General features: G+C 40.3%; 1 protein-coding gene across 2 annotated transcripts in view; it reads left to right on the top strand.

The window, feature by feature from the left end:
* CD276 (CD276 molecule) overlaps window positions 1-10,541 on the top strand; it is a 113,364-nt gene extending 102,823 nt beyond the window's left edge. For both annotated transcript variants that reach the window (XM_033920310.1, XM_033920309.1), the window contains exon 8: window positions 5,748-10,541. In XM_033920310.1, coding sequence (XP_033776201.1) covers window positions 5,748-5,770 — 23 coding nt within the window. In that variant the 3' untranslated portion in view covers window positions 5,771-10,541. The remainder of the gene's footprint in view (window positions 1-5,747) is intronic.
* The last annotated feature ends 10,172 nt before the right edge of the window (window positions 10,542-20,713 follow it).

The raw sequence follows: 20,713 nt of genomic DNA, 5'->3' as shown, positions 1-20,713 counted from the left end.
TACCACAATGAATATGCATGAAAGATATTTGCATATAATGGATGTAGTGTATGCAAATAAAGTTTATGCAAATTCAGTGTGAATATCCTGAAAACCTGACTGGCAAGGGTGTACTCCAGGACCGAATTGAGAAACGCTGGTGTAAGGTCTTGCTTGGTTGTGTTAGGCTTTTCTTCAAATTCTATGGTGTGTTTTCTTTCATTTATGAGATTTTAATAGTAAACTTCTGTGGTCTGGAAAAGTTAAATGAGTTATTAAATGCTAATAAAACATAAACAGATATAGGGGTTGGGTTATGCTGGGAATTGGCATATATATACTAGATTAGGGATGGTTGTTATTAGTTGGATATTTGGGCAAATGAAGTGAGTTTAACTCCTTTGGGTTTTTTTATTATTATTTATTTATCATTTTATAATTATTTATCAAGTATAAACTTGTACAGAAAGTAAAATTTAAGTTGAGGATATATAATCATATACATCATATAAATCAAGAATATAAAAATAATACCTATCCCTATTTTCCAATTAGAATCAAGAACTGCATCAAATTACTTAAATTTTAAACTCAAGTCCACAATTAGAGGATCTAGATGTAACAAGGGCAATTTAATAACAAAAATATCTAGAAGAATGCTACAACTGATCTAAGCTGAACTCAAGGTTCCCCCCCAAAAAAAACATCTAATCTAGGGCTAGGTCTTATCTAAAAGATAAGGCCTAACTCCTTTGTTAGTGCATCTTGGTGCAGTAGCTTTAGCTCTGATATCCATTCAGGGTTACAGCTCTGCATGCTTGTGGTTGTTCTACAGAAATGATGATTGGTAGTAAGAGTTAATAGCTGACTTCCAGAGTGATTCTGTCCACCTACGATTCACCTCTATTTTTTTTTCCATTTCTAGTTGGCAATAGGTTGATAGTTATATTTTTAGAACATTTTCTCTTCCTGTTTTTTCTCTTGGAGTGCAAGGAAAGGTTAAGTAATTAGTTTGATTGAAATTTGACAAGGGAACTCTTCTCTGGTGTTAATTTCTGCCATGAGCTGATATGAACTTGAGATCAAAGGTGATCTATTATCCTCAACTGTGAAGAAAAATGCATAGGTGAAAAGTCGGAAGCAGACATGCGTAATCCTTGTATTAATACCCCGGCATGGCATTCAGAACCAAGCTAGAGGAGCAAATAGGGGTCAGAGCCTGGCCTATATGGCTGTGATTACCTTCATTCTTGTAAACCTGTGGGGTGGAGGGAGAGGTGGGGGGCTGTTTAAATAATGAGACATAAATGGGAGCTGGTTATAGACATGGATTAATAGGGTCTTTAACTAAAGTCCATGGAGAGAAAGGAAAATAATTTCTATAACAAGTCTCTAATTTTTGCAGATTGTTTTTTTTTATTGATTGTTTGTCTACCAGTATAGAAACAAAGACTGTTCTTCTTGGTTGGAACTTACTCCCCCACCCCCCCCCTTTTTTTTTTTTTTTTTACAAAACCGCGATAGCGTTAATTAACGCAGGCAAGTATGCTGAATGCTCTCTCTGCTTCTGACGCTCACAGGAATTCTATGAGTGTCGGAAGCAGCGCAGAGCATTCAACGCTGCTATAGCGGTTTTGTAAAAAAAAAAAAAGGGGGGGTTAGTGTAGACAAGAAAAATAAGAACATACTAAACTCAAAGGGTGAGAGAGAGAGAGAGCCCAGTTTTGCAAAAATTCAAACTATCCTTCCCCTCATTAAGAGGCATATCCCATGCAGGAAAAGTTGGGACATCCCTCTCCTTCAGAATCACAGAGCTCTGGAATAACCTTTCTACCCCACTTCGGAATCTGGGTGCCCTCCAACTTTTCCGAAAACATCTGAAAACTTGGCTATTCTCAAAAATGGGAGGAGGAGGGGGGGCGGCAAGGGCCGTGCCGGTCAGGGGGGTGGCAGGAGGGAGAGTTGCCATCCCTCCTCCATATTCGTGCGGGATGGGGGGGGGCAGCATCAGGAATGTATTTTGTTTTTGTTTTTGAATCGCCGATGGCAGGAGGGATTTGGCATCCCTCCTGCTTTTTTTCTTCGGGGGGGGGGGGGGGGAATGTTTGTGTGTGTGTGGGGCACATGTTTTTGACAGGCCTGCCTGTCTTTTACTCACTCTTTTTTGAAAAAAAATGAATAAAAAAGACAGGCAGGCCTGTCAAAATATCTGCAGACCTGTCGGTAACTGAGTTACCGACAGGTCTGCAGCAATTAGGATTGCCAATAGTAAAACCTGATTCGAAATAGCAAAACAATTGTTAGTGAATCTAAACTTTCTTTTTACTCTCCTTTAACCCTCATTGGAGTTCCTCCTCTATACCAATTCCTGTAAACCGTGCCGAGCTCTACGATTGTGGAGATGATGCGGTATACAAACTTAAGGTTTAGTTTAGGGAAAGGGGATGTCCAGACTAGCGGGTGCTCAAAATATTAATGTATTTTGCCAAGGGCTTGTTGAATGACAGGAGTCTTTACTTTACATACTATACATACTATAGTTCATAAAACACATATTCAAAGTCAGGTTCATTGGGATCAGCCATTTTACAAAAATGCTTGTTCAAAAAAAGGAGCAGCATTACTGGGAGTTAGATGTGACACTAATATGTGTAAGCAGTGGATTTGCAACCAATGTGTGTAAGTGCTGGATTCACAATTCAAATGGAGCCAATTTATTTTATTTTTAAAATATTTATATACTACTGTAGCCTAAGTGGTTTACATTCAGGTACTTAAGCATATTTCCCTGTCTGTCCCGGAAGGCTCACACTCTATCTAATGTACCTGGGACAATGGGGGATTAAGTGACTTGCCCATGGTCACAAGGAACAGTGTAGGATTTGAACCCACAACCTCAGGTTGTAGCTCTAACCACTGCACCACACACTTCCCTAAAAGCATAAACTTCCTACAAGGTGCATTATTAACATTTGTTTATTCTATTTTCTATATTGTTCCTCGAGGGGGGGGGCTCAGTATGGTTTACATGATTTTTCCCCTGTCTGTCCTGGTCAGGTGGCTGAGGCTGTAGCTTTAACCAAGGTAGAAAATTTTATGTTTTTTTGGTCTTTTTCTGGTTATTGATTACTGCTCCAAATCCTGGCACCAAAAAAAAAGCAGATAGCTAATACTCATGTGCCTTGGAGCAGGTGTAAATGCAAACATGTACATTTTTTTTAAGTGTATCTGTTGCTGCTGAAAAATAGGAAGTGCCCAAAACTTGCCCACTTTAAAACTGTACATTGTGTAGGCATACATATGTAGGCAGTTATGTTTTGTAAGATTGTTGTTTACATGTGTTTGGCCATTTTATATAAACAAACCAACTTTTTACACCATGTAAATGGCCTCCATGACTCAAGGTGGTAGATGAGATTTAATTGAGGGGAAGGGCCCACATGTATTTAGGGAAAGCTGCAACAAATGAGATTTTATGTTCCACCAATTGTATAAGAAAAGTGGGAGATGGGCTGGATAGGTGGGACTTTAGGTAGAACCGATGTATTCTTTTCTGTTCCAAATCTCAGGTACTATTAGTTAAGCATTCATCCTTAAAAGACTGCATGCATTTAATATGATTTTTTTTTTTAATCCTTTTCTTTCAAGTACTGGGACAGAGGTGTATTGGGATGAAATATTTGGATAAGGTTATCACATTTGGAATAATTTCTGGTTGATTAAATTTTGTTTCTCTGGCTGAGTAAAAGTTGCTTTATCTCTTTATAGTGGTTGTTTAAAACAACTAAAACCAAAATCAATTTGTCTTTGGGTAATTGTGGTCCATAACTGCTTTGTCTGATCCTTACCAATCACTCTTCAAATCCACCAAATTTTAGTTGATGTGTAGAATCTAGCTTTTTTTTTTTCCCGTCGGAGTAGTCAACTGTGGGGAGAAGCCCCATTATATTGGCCAGTCAGGGCCTTCAGCCCCTCCCACTACATCTCAAGGTGCACTGGGAAGGGGAAGCCCCATCATTTGCAGCACGATCGTCAGTCTGAGATAAGTTTAAAAGTTTTATCTTGCTTTGACTACATTGAGTTTCCATTACACTGCACAGAGCTTTCTATATCCCAAGGGAGATTTTTTTTTTATGCCAATGAGGTTTTTGCCTGAACACCTTGAGCCACTATTGTGGTGGTGGGAGGGTTAGTTTATGAGGCTTTTTCCTTCCATGGGTTTTATTTCTGGCTTGTGCTGTAGCTTTTCTCCTTTTTAGTGCACTGGTTATAGATGGTGACAGTCAGCCAAATGGGCTCTATTGAACTGAAAGAATTGCTTCATAAAAGGCTGGACTGTTTTTGCATAGTTAAAGGGACTAATTTTCAAACTCATTTGCATGTACTGTTAGTAATTAAAAGGGTCTGTGAAGTGGCTAAGAGACCCTAAACACTGGGGAGGGTCCCCCCTCCAAAAGGAAGCCTCCAAGAAAGACTACTGGGGACATAAGATATTCTCATCCCAAGATAAAACCAGACAGTGACAAAGACCTGTGGACTGAAAAAGCACCTTGTCAGAGTCCTGGGAAACTGGGACTCTCTGGGCAACCCTTGAGGGATGAATGCAGGCTGTGGCCTAGCCCTCAGTAAGCCCACAATGGAGAAAAATGATAATCACAACACAAGCTCATTTAAGAGTTCAGTCTTCCCTGAATATGCATGAAAGAAATTTTTTTTTAAATTATTATTATTAGGATTTTGTATACCGCCGATCAAGGTTATCTAAGCAGTTTTTACAATCAGGTACTCAAGCATTTTCCCTATCTGTCCCGGTGGGCTCACAATCTATCTAACATACCTGGGGCTATGGAGGACCAAGTGACTTGCCCAGGGTCACAAGGAGCAGCGCGGGGTCTGAACCCACAACCCCAATTTGCATATAATGGAGGTAGTGTATGCAAATCGACTTTATGCATATTCATTGTAGATATCTTGAAAACCTGACTGGCAAGGAGGTATTCCAGTGGCAGTACCTTGGCCTAGTGGTTAGAGCTGAGGTTGTAAGTTCAATCCTAGCTGCTTCTTGTGACTCTGGGCATGCCACTTAATCCTCCATTGCTCCAGGCAGTTAATAAATCCCACTAAATAAATACTTGGTAGAGTTCCCAGGTATGGTATATTTACTGTGGGGAGTCATGTATTCATATCTGTTGCATGGAAGTGACAAGAGTTGGTTTTTATAGCAAGAAACTTCCACTCCAGCTGGCTTGGGCAATTGGGAATGGAAATAGTCATTCAGGTATTCAGATGCCAGATAAATGTCAATACAAAATCATTTCCTGGAGTACATGGATACACGTGAGGCTGTTTATATATAATACATTTGTTATAGTATTCCTCTGTTTGCCATTTTGTACATATTTTGTTTTAAATGCACCGATTTACCGAATCCCTAATAACTGGTTAAGGTAACTCAGCCCTACTCTCTTCATCCCTCTCCTGCATCCTCACCATGACCTGTTTTCTCTGGTGCTGTGCACACCTTAACTCAGGGATCTCAAAGTCCCTCCTTGTGGCCGCAATCCAGTCGGGTTTTCAGGATTTCCCCAATGATTATGCATTGAAATCAGTGCATGCAAATAGATCTCGTGCATATTCACTGGGGAAATCCTGAAAACCCGATTGGATTGCGGCCCTCAAGGAGGGACTTTGAGACCCCTGCCTTAACTCATTTCATTCATCTGACACATTCTGTCTTTCTCTCACCTATTTTTGTTTTTCCCCTGCAGATGACAGAGAAGAAATCTGCTGACAGAAGAGAAGTCTGATTGCACACACACTGCCTGGCTCAACGGCCACTCTGTCTCATTAGCCCCTGCAGGATACAGGGGAACCCACACATTTTGTTGAGAAAGAAATTAGAAATCTGCCTTTAAACCCAGACATCCACATATCGGGAATGTTTTATCATCGTCGTGGGGTTTGCTGTCATTCACAATTATTTTTTTTTTATGTTCTAAAACGTTGAAAAGGGGCAGACGTAGGAGAGGACAGTGATGTGATTCAAAACAAAAAAACATTTTGCTTAATTTCACAAGGGAATCTGCGTGGAGGGAGCTTTGATTTCATCCTCAGTCTATTAGTATACAGGAAGATACCTTCCCATTGGTACAAGGGCTTTAGACTGTGTGTTTGAAGTTGTTCTCTTCCCCTCTATAGGAAGGAAAAACACTTTTGTGTTAGGAAAAAAAATAGTGTTTCTACCTCTGAATTTCAAAGTATGGTATTTTCATCTTTTTATCTCACTAAAACTTTCAGATTTGGCCTCATAGGCTAGTCAATGCACATAATATATTGACTATGCAGAGAGTGAGGAGGAGGCAGAAAGACAGATAGTTTGCCTTCCTCCTCCTGGCGTCTGGAATCTTAAAACTGATCGTCGGGGATCAGAGGGAACCTAATTATTGGAGCCAAATTTTATATTCTAGTTATGTATTTCTCAGATAGCTATAACGTCATCTTAGCTTGTAGTTTAACTAGTCTGGACACAGAGATATGGGTTATTTGGCAAAAAGTTTGAATTGATATATTTTCCCATGAATTATTTTCCTAATTTACATAAAATTTGCATATTTTTTCCCTCAGAAAATTTTACCACACAAATTTACCTTATGCCTTAAATTCTTTGTGCTCTGGCTTACATTTTGCAGAACCCTTGAATACCTGTCTTGTTTGGACATAACTAAGAGTTTATTATTATGAAAAAAAGACACATTCCTTACCTTCTTTCATTTGAGGAGAAGAGGAAAGACTTGTTCCAAGGACCTGCTCTTGCATATACTTTACATTAGTTCACTGCCTCCCTTTTTCTCTTCATTCACGCTTTTATGCACCCAAATGAAAGAGAGTTCATTCCAGATTTTGGTTGTGTATGCTTTATTTAGATATAGTCCTTACTGGGTATTTAGAAGCATAATAAAAAGCTGTTATCGCCACAGAAGGAACAGGCTTCTCTCTACCTCCAAAGATCTTTAGGTTCTTCTGTCGGGATCTTCCTTTTCTTTACTCCACTCTTACAGGCAGGAAACACTTCTGACCTGCAAATGTTTTGTTTCTTAGAGGCTAGATAGTAAAATTTCTGGATGCAAGACACTTTCAAATAACAAGAGATTTCTTCCATCTGGGCACCAGCTTCACCAGAGAGGAAGGCATCCCCTAATTTTTATTTTCCCTAAAATAATTTGGTATTTGAACCATTATGCAAGGTCCTGCAGTTTGGATTCTTCAGATTCCCCTGCCTGTCTTAAGATGCCAGGAATATGAGAACCTCTTTGAATTTTTCTGTGGTAAAATGGAGGGAAAACTCTACAGAATAGCATTTGGTCACTCTTCAATGAAGACTCTTGACAAAGTATTCAAAGGCAAGGAGGTAACAGTCCAAACAAAGATCGGACTTGTCCACGCACTCATTTTCTCAGTGGTCAGTTACGGAGTTTTCAAGTTTTTATTTAAAATTTAATTAATCACTTAATCTTCTAAGTGATGTACAAAAAATAAAAGGTTTAAAAACATACAGGGAGGTACAATATATGCAACATGGACTTAACATATAAGACTTGGTGCCAATGGGGAAGTGGTGTGTGAAATACAATAGGAAATAGGAAAGAAACGAATATGAGAGAAACATAAGGTAGGGATTTGAGAAAAGAAAAGGAGAAAAGGGTTATGAAATAAGAACATAAGCAGTGCCTCTGCTGGGTCAGACCAGAGGTCCATCATGCCCAGCAGTCCGCTCATGCGGCGGCCCATCAGGTCCAGGACCTGTACAGTTACCCCATGTCTTAAAATTGGCTTTAGCACATGGGAATGAGCTGCATAAGCACACGATAAGGTCACTTTTTGTTGCAGTCTAGTAAAAGGGCCTCTTAATAAGGAACGGGAAATGTCATAAATTTGAAAGGAAGCTCCGGCATGAGAGAATGTAGGATGAAGTTAAGAGGTGATAGGCTCAGGAGTAATCTAAGAAAATGCTTGTTTACAAAAAGGGTGGTAGATACGTGGAATAGTTTCCTGGTAAAGGTGGTAAAGACAAAGACTGAATTCAAGAAAGTGTGGGACAGGCACGTAAGATTGCTTAGAGTGGATGCTGCAGATAGAGATAAGATTAAAGAGCTTAAAGAGTCAGATATCGAAGGCATCCTTAAAAAAGAAACAAGAAAGAAAAAAGATTGACTCATTTGAGCTTTGGTGCTGGAGAAGGATTTTAGGTGTGCCGTGGACCACCAGAAGAACTAACAAATCAATTCTGGAAGAGATCAAACCGGCTATGTCATTCGAAGCCCAAAATGATGAAGTTACAACTGTTTTATTTTGGTCACATCATCAGAAGAGAGGGATCACTGGAGGACAGATTGAAGGAACCAGGCGAAGATGATGATGATGCTGGAGGACTTTTTCAGACTAGCACAAAACCAGTTTCTTTTTAGATCTGCAATTCATCAAGTCACTAGGACTCAAGCCTTAATTCCTGCAGTGGACAGATGCTCAATCAAGGCACCTTTTTTGTACACTGCACATGCGGAAGTGAAATTATTTGATCATGGGGAAAAATCAGTATCTGTATGTAATATGTGAGCTACTTTGGTTATACCACAGCAGGGTGTTACACAGAAAGAAACTGAAAGCTTGAAATCGCCAGACTTATCTAATGTTGCTTTGGGATTCATTCATTGAGATCCTCTGTTGTGCCTCTTCTTTCTGGTTCCCTTGTTCCACTGGCAGGCTCTCGTAAGTACTTGAGCATCAGTGACTGCCAGCTGATATTTGAAACCTGAGTATCCTCAGTGGTTAGGCCCTCTTTCCTTTAATCATCTCATAGATTGATTACTGCAGTTCTTCCTCCTCTGATCAGGATCTTCTGAACACCTGATTACTACAATTAGAATCCTTTATAACTCAACCAAGTTTGATAAAGCAACCCCTCTTTTATTTAATAATTGCTGGTTCCCTATTGCTTTTTGGGTAAGTTTTAAGGTCCTTCTATTAGTTCACAAGGATTTTAATACCAGTATCTCAAGTTATTTGTCGTCTTTGATCATTCTTCACTCTTCCTCTTGTTCTCAAAAAGACAGTTTCCTATGCATCCGTTCAGTCACTGAGACTAAGCTGGACTCCACTAGGCAGTGTTGTTCTATGTAGGGCCCTTTGGCATCCTTCACCTGCTCCTCTGTGGGAAGAGCCCCCTTAAAAGAAATTTAAGTCATGACTCAATGAAACATTTCCAGTTAACTTTCAGTCACTCTCCTGAGCTGGGTTTCTCTTGGTGCTATTAATTTGAGGGTATGGCGCTGTCATCGGCCACAGTTATACTGCTTTTACCCTTTGGTATCATTGCTTGTTTAATGGCATTCTTTTCTTTTGTCCTTGTTTACAAAAAAAGGTGGTATATCAAGAGACTGGATACAAAAGTAAATTTGGTTTAAACTTTTGAATATTGGCTTATAGTTTTAGGTAGTGTATTCCTCTTAAGATAAGGTGAAGATTGCTCCCATCACCTGGAGGTATCTTGCACTGAGCATTGCTAATTGATTTGTTTACAAAAGTGCTGTCCTCGTAACATTTTGGTGAAGTCAATGTACCATCCTCAAGCTTTCACCATAGAGTTCCTTCTTTCTCCACATGTGCCTTCTCTTTCATGTTTTTGGAAAATGGGCAGGGAAGAAAGCTAGTACATTTTGGTACTCCTTTGTAGAAGGTTCTGAAGTACCTTGTGACTGAACCTTCTCAATAGGCTTTTGGTTAAATGCTTGTGTTTTCTTGAATGTCGGTCATTTAACACGCAGCTTCTGATTTTTTTTGTACTTTTTAATGTTTTATCACTGTAGACCAATATCATACTCATGTTTGTTTCCTTAATCAGGAAAAAATAGATAGTTGCTCTATAAAGGGGGGCTATGTGGAATAATGCCTCTCCAGACTGTGCCTTCATATTTGTTAGAAGGTTGACTTATGTGAGAATTTTGTGCCATTGTCACCTTCCTGTGCCTACTTGTGAATAATGGAGTCTGCTGGACAGATCTCCCTAGACAGCAAAAAGTGGGATGTCAGGTGAGTGGACTCGAGGTGTTGTTGAAAGAGATGTGGAGAACCTGAGGCCAGAAATCTAATGACATCATTAGTGCAATTTGCAGTGAGTGGGAGTGATGATGGGGCAGTATCTCTGACATTAGTATAGATATTCAAATTGGGTCTCTACTTTAGCCTGTCCCCTTTGGTAATATGACGCTTGCAGCACAAGGTACCCAACCTTTCATATTAATTGGGCTCAGTCCATTGAAGAGTTTAATGTCAAACTAAATTTCTGTATAACTACTCAAGACACATTCAGTAATATAAAGTACTGATGCAGGAACTAAATACTATAATAAATGTTCATACCAATATAATGGAGAAGAGACCTCGGTGTTAATATCCAAAAGAGTGACCGGTCTTTAAAAAAAAAAAAAAATTGAAGCAGGAAACACATCCTTGGTCAGAAAAACTCCATTCATAGTTTCATAATTCAAACATCATGCAAACATTGTCCACAAAAACTTATCTGCAAGTATGTGGTCCACTTGACCATTGACACATAGCATTTCAGGAGTTCAAGGCTTGAATAATCTTGCAAATAACGACGTGGTCAAAACACCATCATTGTATTCAAATATTCAAGCTCCACGAGATAGAATTCCTTGAACTCCTAGAATACATATCCTGGTGATACAGGTCTTTTCTCCATCATACTGGGGGGAGAGTGTGGCGCAGTGGTTAAAGCTACAGCCTCAGCATTCTGAGGTTGTGGGTTCAAACCCACGCTGCTCCTTGTGACCCTGGGCAAGTCACTTAATCCCCCCATTGCCCCAGGTACATTAGATAGATTGTGAGCCCACAGGGACAAACAGGGAAGCATGCTAGCGCCTGAATATGGTCATGTAAACCGTTCTGAGCTCCCCTGGGAGAGTGGTATAGAAAATTGAATAAATTAAATAAATAAATATTGGTATGAGCATTTAGTCCCTGCATCGGTACTGTTTATTATTGTCTTGAATAGTTATTTTGGGCATTCAACTTGTGTGGACATTATCTTTTTCAAGAAACTGAATGGAGAACAAATTACTGTAGAACCTACCACTGTAATCCAGTGCCATTTTTCAGTACTATAAAAGCTGAACCTCATCTTTTAGATGTTAAGATTTATGCATATTAACCAGGATATTGGCCAAGTTTCACATCTGAGACAGACCCTTAAAACTGACAGCAAGGGTCTAGAATCAGAATAAATATAGAAAGACTGGTTGCGTTTAACCTTGAAGGAATTCGAATCTGCTACCTACTCATGCAATTACTTTTTTTATGATGAATTCTACAAGTGAGATTTGCTGGTGAAAGTTGCCAGCTTAAGTGGAAGCTAACAGCAAATACATTTGTGCCTATCAAACTCTACATGGACAGTGTCAGTACAGATGTCCCTTAAATTGCCTTAGGTGAGCCCCATTGTGAAAGGACAATTTCATTTGCTTCCAGTCATATCCTGACGAGATTACCAGTGTTGAATATAGTTAGTCGGTGGCCCTGGGAACAAGGATTTCATTTCATTCTTGAGCTCAAGAATGCCGACTGAGCTGCAGATCTGAGCCTACTGTACATCGAAGAACAGACTGAAACCTGAGTCCACGGCAATGCAAAGTACAGCACTACGGCCTGCGCTCCATCCAGTGCTTATTCCATCCCGCTGCTGCTTTCTTGGCTATTTCAGACAAAAACACAAAACGCCTGATCTGTGTCCTTGCTCTTTGCTTTCTATTTGTTTCATGAGTAGCCAGGTGGCAGAGATGTATTTGGTTGTTTTTTAATTTAAAAAAAAAAACCATTTCTGTTCAAACACAAAATTAAAATAAAGATTCTTTTTTCAAAAAATTCACAATGTATGTGATGATTTGGGTTACTGTATATTTGAAAAGTCTGAACAGTTGTAAAGGAATTTTTGTCAAATTTTTACTTTTATGGTATATAATTGAACAAAACAGTCACTACTCTGAACTGTCACTGTACACAACAACTTAATCAAAACAAGCCTCAGACACACTGACTGAATATATAATTACAAGTCAGATACTTTTAGCCAATAAGGCAGCATGTCCTTAATCATCGGCTCCTCTTACATGTCAGGTGGGAAATTCAGTAAAAAAAACTCAGACGTTTAGTCCGAGAAAAACCTGAACACCACCCAACTGTAGAGTGAGGTATTATAAAATACATAAAGTGGATTTCATGAGACTTGTCAAGATATTAGGAGATAGGAGTGGTTTGAACATTTTTGATTTGCTAGGAAGTAGATAGTAACGCCGGTGATGCTTGGGAGGATCTGTTTTTGTTATATGGGTTTTATGTGTTTTTTGAAGAGTAGGGTTTTTGTTTCTTTTTTGAAGGTTTCGAACACAGACTACAAAACCTCAAAAAAACCCCAAAAACCCTACTCTTCAAAAAACCCATATAACAAAAACAGATCCTCCCAAGCATCACCGGCGTTACCTATCTGCTCCTTAGCAAATCAAAAATGTTCAAACCACTCCTATCTCCTAATATCTTGACAAGTCTCATGGAATCCACTTTATGTATTTTGTAATATGACAATCGTATGTAATCTGCCTTGAACCGCAAGGTAATGGCGGTTTTGGGGTTTTTTTTGAAGGTTTTGTAGTCTGTGTTCGAAACCTTCAAAAAAGAAACAAAAACCCTACTCTTAAGTGACTTACCCAAGGTCACAAGGAGCAGGGTGCTGTGGCTTTAGCTTTAACCACTGCGCAACACACTCTTTTCACAGCAATTCTCCTTGGAGAGTTTAGTAGAGAAAGCGTTCACAGGGATATTTTCCTCTTTGAGGATTATTTAACCCCCCCAAAACAGATGAGTGTGGTTAGACCTACTCGGGTTATTATGACTCCTGATGCAGGCAGTTACACTAAAACATGGCACCGTGTTGAGTCCTTGTGAGCTTCCACTGGTTTTCGGAACTGTTCTTAGAAGACCTGATGGTACAGTTTTTATTATAATAAACTCTGCCTTTCCTGGACCCCCCCCCCTCCCCATTTTTTTAAAATTATTTTTTATTGGTCACCCCAACCCCTCCCCCTACTTTTTTGTCTGTATTTTTTCAAAGCCAATTTTCTCTCTCTTTTTGGTGTTTTGTTCTATTAAATTAAGGGGCTGGTTTTCAAAGCACTTAGACGCACAAAGTTCTATGGTACTTTGTGTGTCTAAGTGCTTTGAAAATGAGACCCTAAGTGACATAATAGAACATTTACTACTAGTAAGGAAGACAAGATCATGAAAGCTGTGCTCCATAAGTGGGCTTTAGTATAAGCATACTGAATATATGTCTGGGCTGATCTTTGATGCACTTTCCTCGACACTCGTATCAATGAGTTCCATCAACTCATTATTCCTAATCTGATGCAGAATTTTGCTATAGGCTGAAAATGAGATGCATACTTTGGAAATGCATTTTACACCTGTATATTACTTCTGAGCGAATACATAATACTGCAGAATTCTTTGGGGTAGAGACCATCACTCATCCTAGAGCAGACAAATCATTGAAGCATTTTCTCCGTCTCCTTTCACCTCCTGGTATTTTGTAGATTGCTGCTGCAAAGTGAGTCCAATCCATGTTGCTGCTTTGTGGCACTGACCCGTTAAAAATATGGGGGCAAAAAAGAGATTGGATTTCCGGGGACTTCTCAGCTGCAAGGTCAGCGGGGACTGGGGATGTATTTGCTTCTGCTCACGGCAGCTTCTCAAAAATCTAGATAAGAATGTTGGTACATTGAGCGAGAGCTGACCCACCAGCAGGAAAGAGCACTCCTGCCTTGGTAGCTATAAAGAGGCAGGAGACTTCAGTCTGAATCTGCTCTTTTCACATCTCTCAATATACACATGGCTGCATGATGGCACTTGGCACGCAAGGGGCTTGAAGGGAATGCAGTTCTGGCTATATCAATTTATTCTTTTGGTCATGAATGGGGGGGGGAAGGGGGTGTCTGTTCATTTAATTTAGAAAGTTTGCCTTTCTCCCTTCTTTACCTCATCTAGTACAGAGGTCATGTTCACCAAACTCTCTGGGTGCTATTCCACTTCATTCTAATGAAATCATGGATGAAGGGGACAACAAGTACGAGGGGGCATTCGGAGAAACTGAAGGGAGATAGGTTCAAAACAAATGCAAGGAAGTTTTTTTTCACCCAAAGGGTCGTGGACACTTGGAATGCGCTACCGGAGGAAGTGATCAGGCAGAGTACGGTACAGGGATTGGACGGATTCCTGAGGGATAAAGGGATCGTGGGATACTGAGGGAGGAGCTGGGATGTAACACAAGTATAGAAAGCTAACCAGGTAATAAGTATAGAAACCCAACCAGGTCGTGCATGTGCAAGACCGGAGGGTTAGGGCTTCGATGGGAAGATAGGACTTCAATGAGAAACCAAGGTGGCAAGGGAGCCCCTTCTGGTGATTCAGACAGGTCGTGACCTGTTTGGGCCGCCGCAGGAGCGGACTGCTGGGCAGGATGGACCTATGGTCTGACCCAGCGGAGGCACTGCTTATATTCTTATGGGAGTCGAATAATTATTGCAAAATACATCCACAAGGTTAATTTTCAGGTTAGGTAAGTTATGAGAAGGTGCCTACTTTAAGAGGCTGTATTGGTTTCCAGTAAAATTAAGACTAGAATTTAAAATATGTTTAGTTTATTCGTTGATACATGAAGAGAAGAAACTGATTCATTATGAAGATTTTAAGATTTTAGTTTGTCTTTTATTTTATGTATGTTTTTATTGATGTCTTTTCTTTAAATGGTATACAAAGTTTTAAATAAATAGATTCCAAAAGACTTCCTGTCGTTCATTTCCGCTTCGATTGTGCAGAGATTGAAATTAGGTTAGCCATCTGCAAAAAATATTCTTTGGAAAACATATGTTAGAATCTTTTCTCATTTCAAGAAGCAAAATATACGGCCTCTTTTACAAAACTGCGCGGCAACAGCCCCGAAGTCCTTTAAATCTATATGGGCTTTGGGGCCGGTAGTGCGGCTTTGTAAAAGAGGCCGATAGACTCAGCTCTCCTTCAGATCAGGCAAATTGACTCTTATTATTCTTTAAGGAACCCTTTAAAAACCTATTTATTCTGTAATATAACAGTATATACTGTATATATTAACCCCACCTTTTACTAAGCCACGGTAGAGGTTTCTACTGTGGCCCGGAGTGCCAAATGCTCTGATGCTCGTAGAAGTCCTATGAGCATTGGAGCTTAAGAACATAAGCTTTACCGCTGCTGGGTCAGACCAGTGGTCCATCGTGCCTAGCAGTCTGCTCACGTGGTGGCCCTTAGGTCAAAGACCAGTGCCCTATCTGAGTCTAGCCTTACCTGCGTACGTTCTGGTTCAGTAGGAACTTGTCTAACTTTGTCTTGAATCCCTGGAGGGTGTTTTCCCTTTAACAGCCTCCGGAAGAGCGTTCCAGTTTTCCACCATTCTCTGGGTGAAGAAGAACTTCCTTACGTTTGTACGGAATCTATCCCCTTTCAACTTTAGAGAGTGCCCTCTCGTTCTCCCTACCTTGGAGAGGGTGAACAACCTGTCTTTATCTACTAAGTCTTCCCTTCATTATCTTGAATGTTTTGATCATGTCCCCTCTCAGCCTCCTCTTTTCGAGGGAGAAGAGGCCCAGTTTCTCTAATATCTCACTGTATGGCAACTCCTCCAGCCCCTTAACCATTTTAGTTGCTCTTCTCTGGACTCTTTCGAGTAGTACTGTGTCCTTCTTCATGTACGGTGATCAGTGCTGGACACAGTATTTTAGGTGAGGGCGTACCATGGCCCGGTACAGAGGCATGATAACCTCCTCCGATCTGTTTGTGATCCCCTTCGTAATCATTCCTAGCATTCTGTTGCCCTTTTCACTGCCGCTGCGCATTGCGTGGTTGGCTTCATTGGCTTGTCGACCAGTACTCCCTAAGTCTTTTTTCAGGCAGGGGGTGTCTCTCCAAGTACTGCACCGGACATCCTGTATTCGTGTATAAGATTTTTTATTTATTTATTTACCCCCCCCCCCCACCCTTTACTAAAGCGTAGCATGGTTTTTAGCGCCGGCTCATCAGTAACAGCTCTGATGCTCATAGAATTCTTATGAGCGTAGGAGCTGTTATCACTGCGGCTGATGCTAAAAACCACACACTTTTTTGCAAAAGGGGGGGGGGGTTAGTTATTCAATTTTCTATACCAGTCTCCCAAGGGAGCCCGGAATCGTTTAAATAAATTTATTCAGATATTTCCCTGTCTGTCGTGGCAGACTCATAATATATTGAATGTACTTGGGACAATTAGGAGGGGGGATCAGGAGACCTGCCCTGGGTCACAAGGAGTGGTGTGGGTTTGAACCTACAACATAAACTGTTCTGCTCGAACATTATAATACGTGAACCATCAATTAACAACTAACAGCCAACCGAAGCATCAAAGGAGCTCAGGTGGTACCCTTGTAGATGCTAAAAACATACAGTATTACTGGAGCCCAAGATACATACTTGGAGAAGAATAAATAGAGGCAAATCTTAGGAGCCGTTTTAAATTTCTGGTAGGATGTCAGTCCTATGGAAGACTGAAAACAAGTTCCAAAGAAATGAGACGACAACACTAAAACAGGAATGATGAATAGTATCAAGCTAGATAAGATGAAATGAAGATACAGTAAGAAGATGCTGACTGGAGGAACGGAGGGTACAAGAAGAACATGCAGAATAAGAAGACTAAAAAGGCGAGAAAGGAAGGTGAATCAGTCTGCATGACCTGATGCTCAGAGACAAGGAGGGCAGGAACTGTCCATGACGTGTTAAATGTACAGTGCTATAGAAATAAGTAGTAGTAGTAGGGTCTTCCTCTGCATCGAAACCTTGAGTTAAGAGCCTGGATGGGTGGAAATTGTGCAGCGTTTATTTTTCATCCTAGGGCCTACCAATGCCTATTAAGGATACAGGCAGTCCTCAAGTTAGACGCCCGACTTAAGTATGACAGACTCGTACTTAAGAACACAGTCATAGCTTCATTTGTCCACTGAGCAGTATTTCCAGTGGCATAGACTCCTACACTTTTTCTGTAGCAGATTTAGGAATGATGCTTGGCCACATTAACCCTTTCAGGACCAAGGATCATATTTGTCCCATAACTTTAAAATCCTATAAATTTTGATTGGGATAGTCTACAGTTCTAAATTTGATATGTACGGATTCCATAGGATACTGCCTTTATGTAAACAAACTGGTTCCGACATTCATTCATTAGCGTCGTTGCCAGATTGACGAGAAGATTCACTTGCCACACTGTCCATAAGCCAGAAGTGTGATTTTTTTAAAAAAAAATAATGATATTTCACAAAAAAAAATCAATTTTTTGGCATCTGCAAGCCCTTTTTACCATAAAAATGTCGTCAAAACCACAAAAATTGGCCTACGATCCTTATGGTCCTGAAAGGGTTAAGAACAGTGTGTGGTTGTGTTTGCTGTACCTTAGAGGGAACACTGGGGCTGTTGGCCCTTTTGTCATCTGGGAGCAGAGGGAAGCAGCACGAAGCTTAAAATCTACAAGTTATGAGTTGCATACAAATCGGCTTTAAAATGTAGCTCGTTCTTAATCTGGGGTCTGCCTGTATTTTGATGGCAACAGGACAGCTTTCCACCAGGCACCTATGCTTTCATAAATTATACATGTCTTTAATTGTTAAAATCCTATTCAATGTCCTCCAAAACACCGTATTACAGCACCTTTATCAACCTAGACTGCAAACATACTCCATCAGGAGTGCATCTCGGTGCATTCCCAGTTTATCATATCTGTGTGCAATGTGCCCATTTCCAGGTTAATGAAGGGGCTTCTTCTCATCAAACCACCGATATGGAAGCCTCCTATACCTCACATTCATGCCTTCATCTCATGAGACAGCCGATAAAGCCTATGAAATCAACATCTCAGTCTCACCCGGAAGGTACTTTTCCTAGCCATAGGTGCTTCAGCTATAACAATAGGTGAACTGCACACTGTTTCATCATAACAAAATAGTTTTACATACAGTCACAGACCAGCTCCTCTAAATGAACTCTTTGAGTCAGGACCTCACCAGTATCTTCCCTTTTCTGTAGATGAGACAGGACACTGGTGCACTGTTTACATAGACCAGGGGTGTCAAACTCAATCGCATTAAGGGACCAAAATCCAAAACACAGGCTAAGTCGCGGGCCAGACCCCACCCATCTTCACCCCAGACCCCGCCCCCATAATAGTACTAATTGTAACACAATTTTTTCCATTCATTTTTCATATATACACACACAATATAATCTTATTAACAACACATATTGGTTAACCACAAAATTAAACTACACAAAGTACACTATGCTTCTCAACATTCATTCCTACCAGAACACAGATAACCCCTATGCAAATACGAGACCAAAAACTAAAAGTACTAATATATACAAACAAAACCCTAACATTCAAGACTCTGCATCAGTACAACCCTAGAGAAAAAGAAACAAATGCATTTCTTCCTGAACAGTGCAAAATATAGACAGCAGATGTAAATTCTCAAAATTGACACAATTAAATCACTAACCTTGAAATTAAAATCATTCCCCCTACCATTGTTGTTTCCCTCCCTCCATGCTGTACCTCAACCAGGTGCCTCTCTCTGGCGGGTGTCTTACCTTCTGGCTGGTTCTAGACTGGCCATTTTAAATGGCCCGCGGTGCGATGCGTGTTTTCATTGCTGCCCCCGGTGTTATTGTCTGGCTGGCTCCCTCCTCCTCACTGCCACAGTGTGCACAAAGCTGGGAGCAGTGGCTCCTCGCGCGTCCTGCACCTCATCCGGAAGCCTTCCCTCTGATGCGACGTCAGAGAGAAGGCTTCCGGTTCAGGGAAAGTACGCGCATAGGAGCTGCCGCCTGCGGCTTTGTGCAGTGTGGCAGTGAGGAGGAGGGAGCTGGCCAGAAGATAACACCAGGGGCAGCAATGAAAATGCCGCATCGCACTGTGGGCCGGATTTGGCTCGCGGGCCTTGAGTTTGACACCTGTGACATAGACTAAACAAAGCAAAAGAGAAATGATGATGTGATCTACTCGTAGTTTAAGATAAGGGTCTTAACACCTTCACTCCCAACAGATTTGGTATTCCAGTGGCTAAAAGGAACCTTAGCCAATTGTTAACATTTTGAAATGCCACACAGCCAAAAACTAGACTCTGGTTTTAGACACATTGAAGCTTTTTATGTCATTCGATTCGGTGATCAAGTTTACATATTGCATTATAAACAGTGTTATTGTGAGTGTGTATCTAGGATATGAGCATTCAAAGACATATATCAACTTGCACAAAAATAAAGATACTCAAATAGTAGTTCTTTAGTTCCCAATTCATAAGTTCGTATTTAGTCCATATAGATTACCGGTAAGCCAATATATATTGAACACACATGCATTCACTTTTTTACACCGAAGTTCCTCAGTCTGCCACACTGAACCTACTAATTGATTGAAATACTAGTGTGGTAGCCGTCCTCATTGGAACTTAGAGTCGGTGGTAATTCATTTCATATAATTTTTAAAAAACTTTTTCTTTAAATTCTTATTTCATTACAAAGTGCTAGTGCTAATTCTTGAACATAAATTCATACAGATGGCTTAGATATTTATATCCATATACAGTTATAAGGATCTGGATGTAAATATTTTGGGTATAAATCTACCCCACACTGTATCTTCAAAGACGCCTCAGCCCCACCACTCCACCTCTGTGTGATTTCTCAAAAAAACTGCGGGAAGATTTACATGGTGCCTCATCATTGGCTGTCCCACTTGTTATATATCAAGTGTTTTTCTCAAATAGCATTTTCCCTGTTTCTCTTATTTTTAAATACTTTCGTTTTATAGTTATTTTAAATATGATAAATATAATAAATAGTATCAATATAAAGTGCAATTGTACTTAGCTTAATCACAGCCAAACCTGGGAGTCTGACCCGACATGTTTCGCACAAAGAAGTGCTGTATCAAGGGTCTCCCGAGGTCGCTGCCGTCATCCGACTCCACTCCCACGTAAAGGCACTCTTTCAAAGGTGACCTAACCTGGGTTTTCTCTTTATGGGTATATGATTGCACACCTTAATCTCTCTTCAGCAAAAAAATTTAAATATTTCTCCTGGACTCACTGCAGATGAGCTCCTAATACCATATCTATTAGGAAGCAACTCCATAGCTCTTTTGCAATATTGCAAGTCCCTTTTAAGTACTTGGAAACTTAGACACTTGCAGTAACTCTTCAGTAACCCCCCCACCCCAGGAATTATGGCATCATGATGACTGGCTTTAATGCAGTAGTCTCACCCATTAGACTAAAATAGTATATTGATATAAATATTAGGTTCTAAAGTGTGTGTGTGGTGATGGAGGGAGATTAAGGTAAGTTGATTTGGCTGCTGAGTAGAAGAGGTGTATGGTGAATATGGAGATGTGTAAGTGTGGAGTGTTGGTTAAAGGGGTATATTGAGGAATATAGGGGAAAGTGTGAGGCTTGGCTATGTGATAGTATGTTTGTGCGTGAGAGACAGACATAGGAAATGTGGTGGAAAGTATTTATTTATTTATTCAATTTTCTATACCGTTCTCCCA

Source organism: Geotrypetes seraphini, chromosome 14 (assembly GCF_902459505.1).
Source record: "Geotrypetes seraphini chromosome 14, aGeoSer1.1, whole genome shotgun sequence".
In the NCBI taxonomy this organism is placed as follows: domain Eukaryota; kingdom Metazoa; phylum Chordata; class Amphibia; order Gymnophiona; family Dermophiidae; genus Geotrypetes; species Geotrypetes seraphini.
The sequence above is the reverse complement of the archived record's forward strand: the minus strand, read 5'-3'. Positions and strand labels throughout refer to the sequence as shown.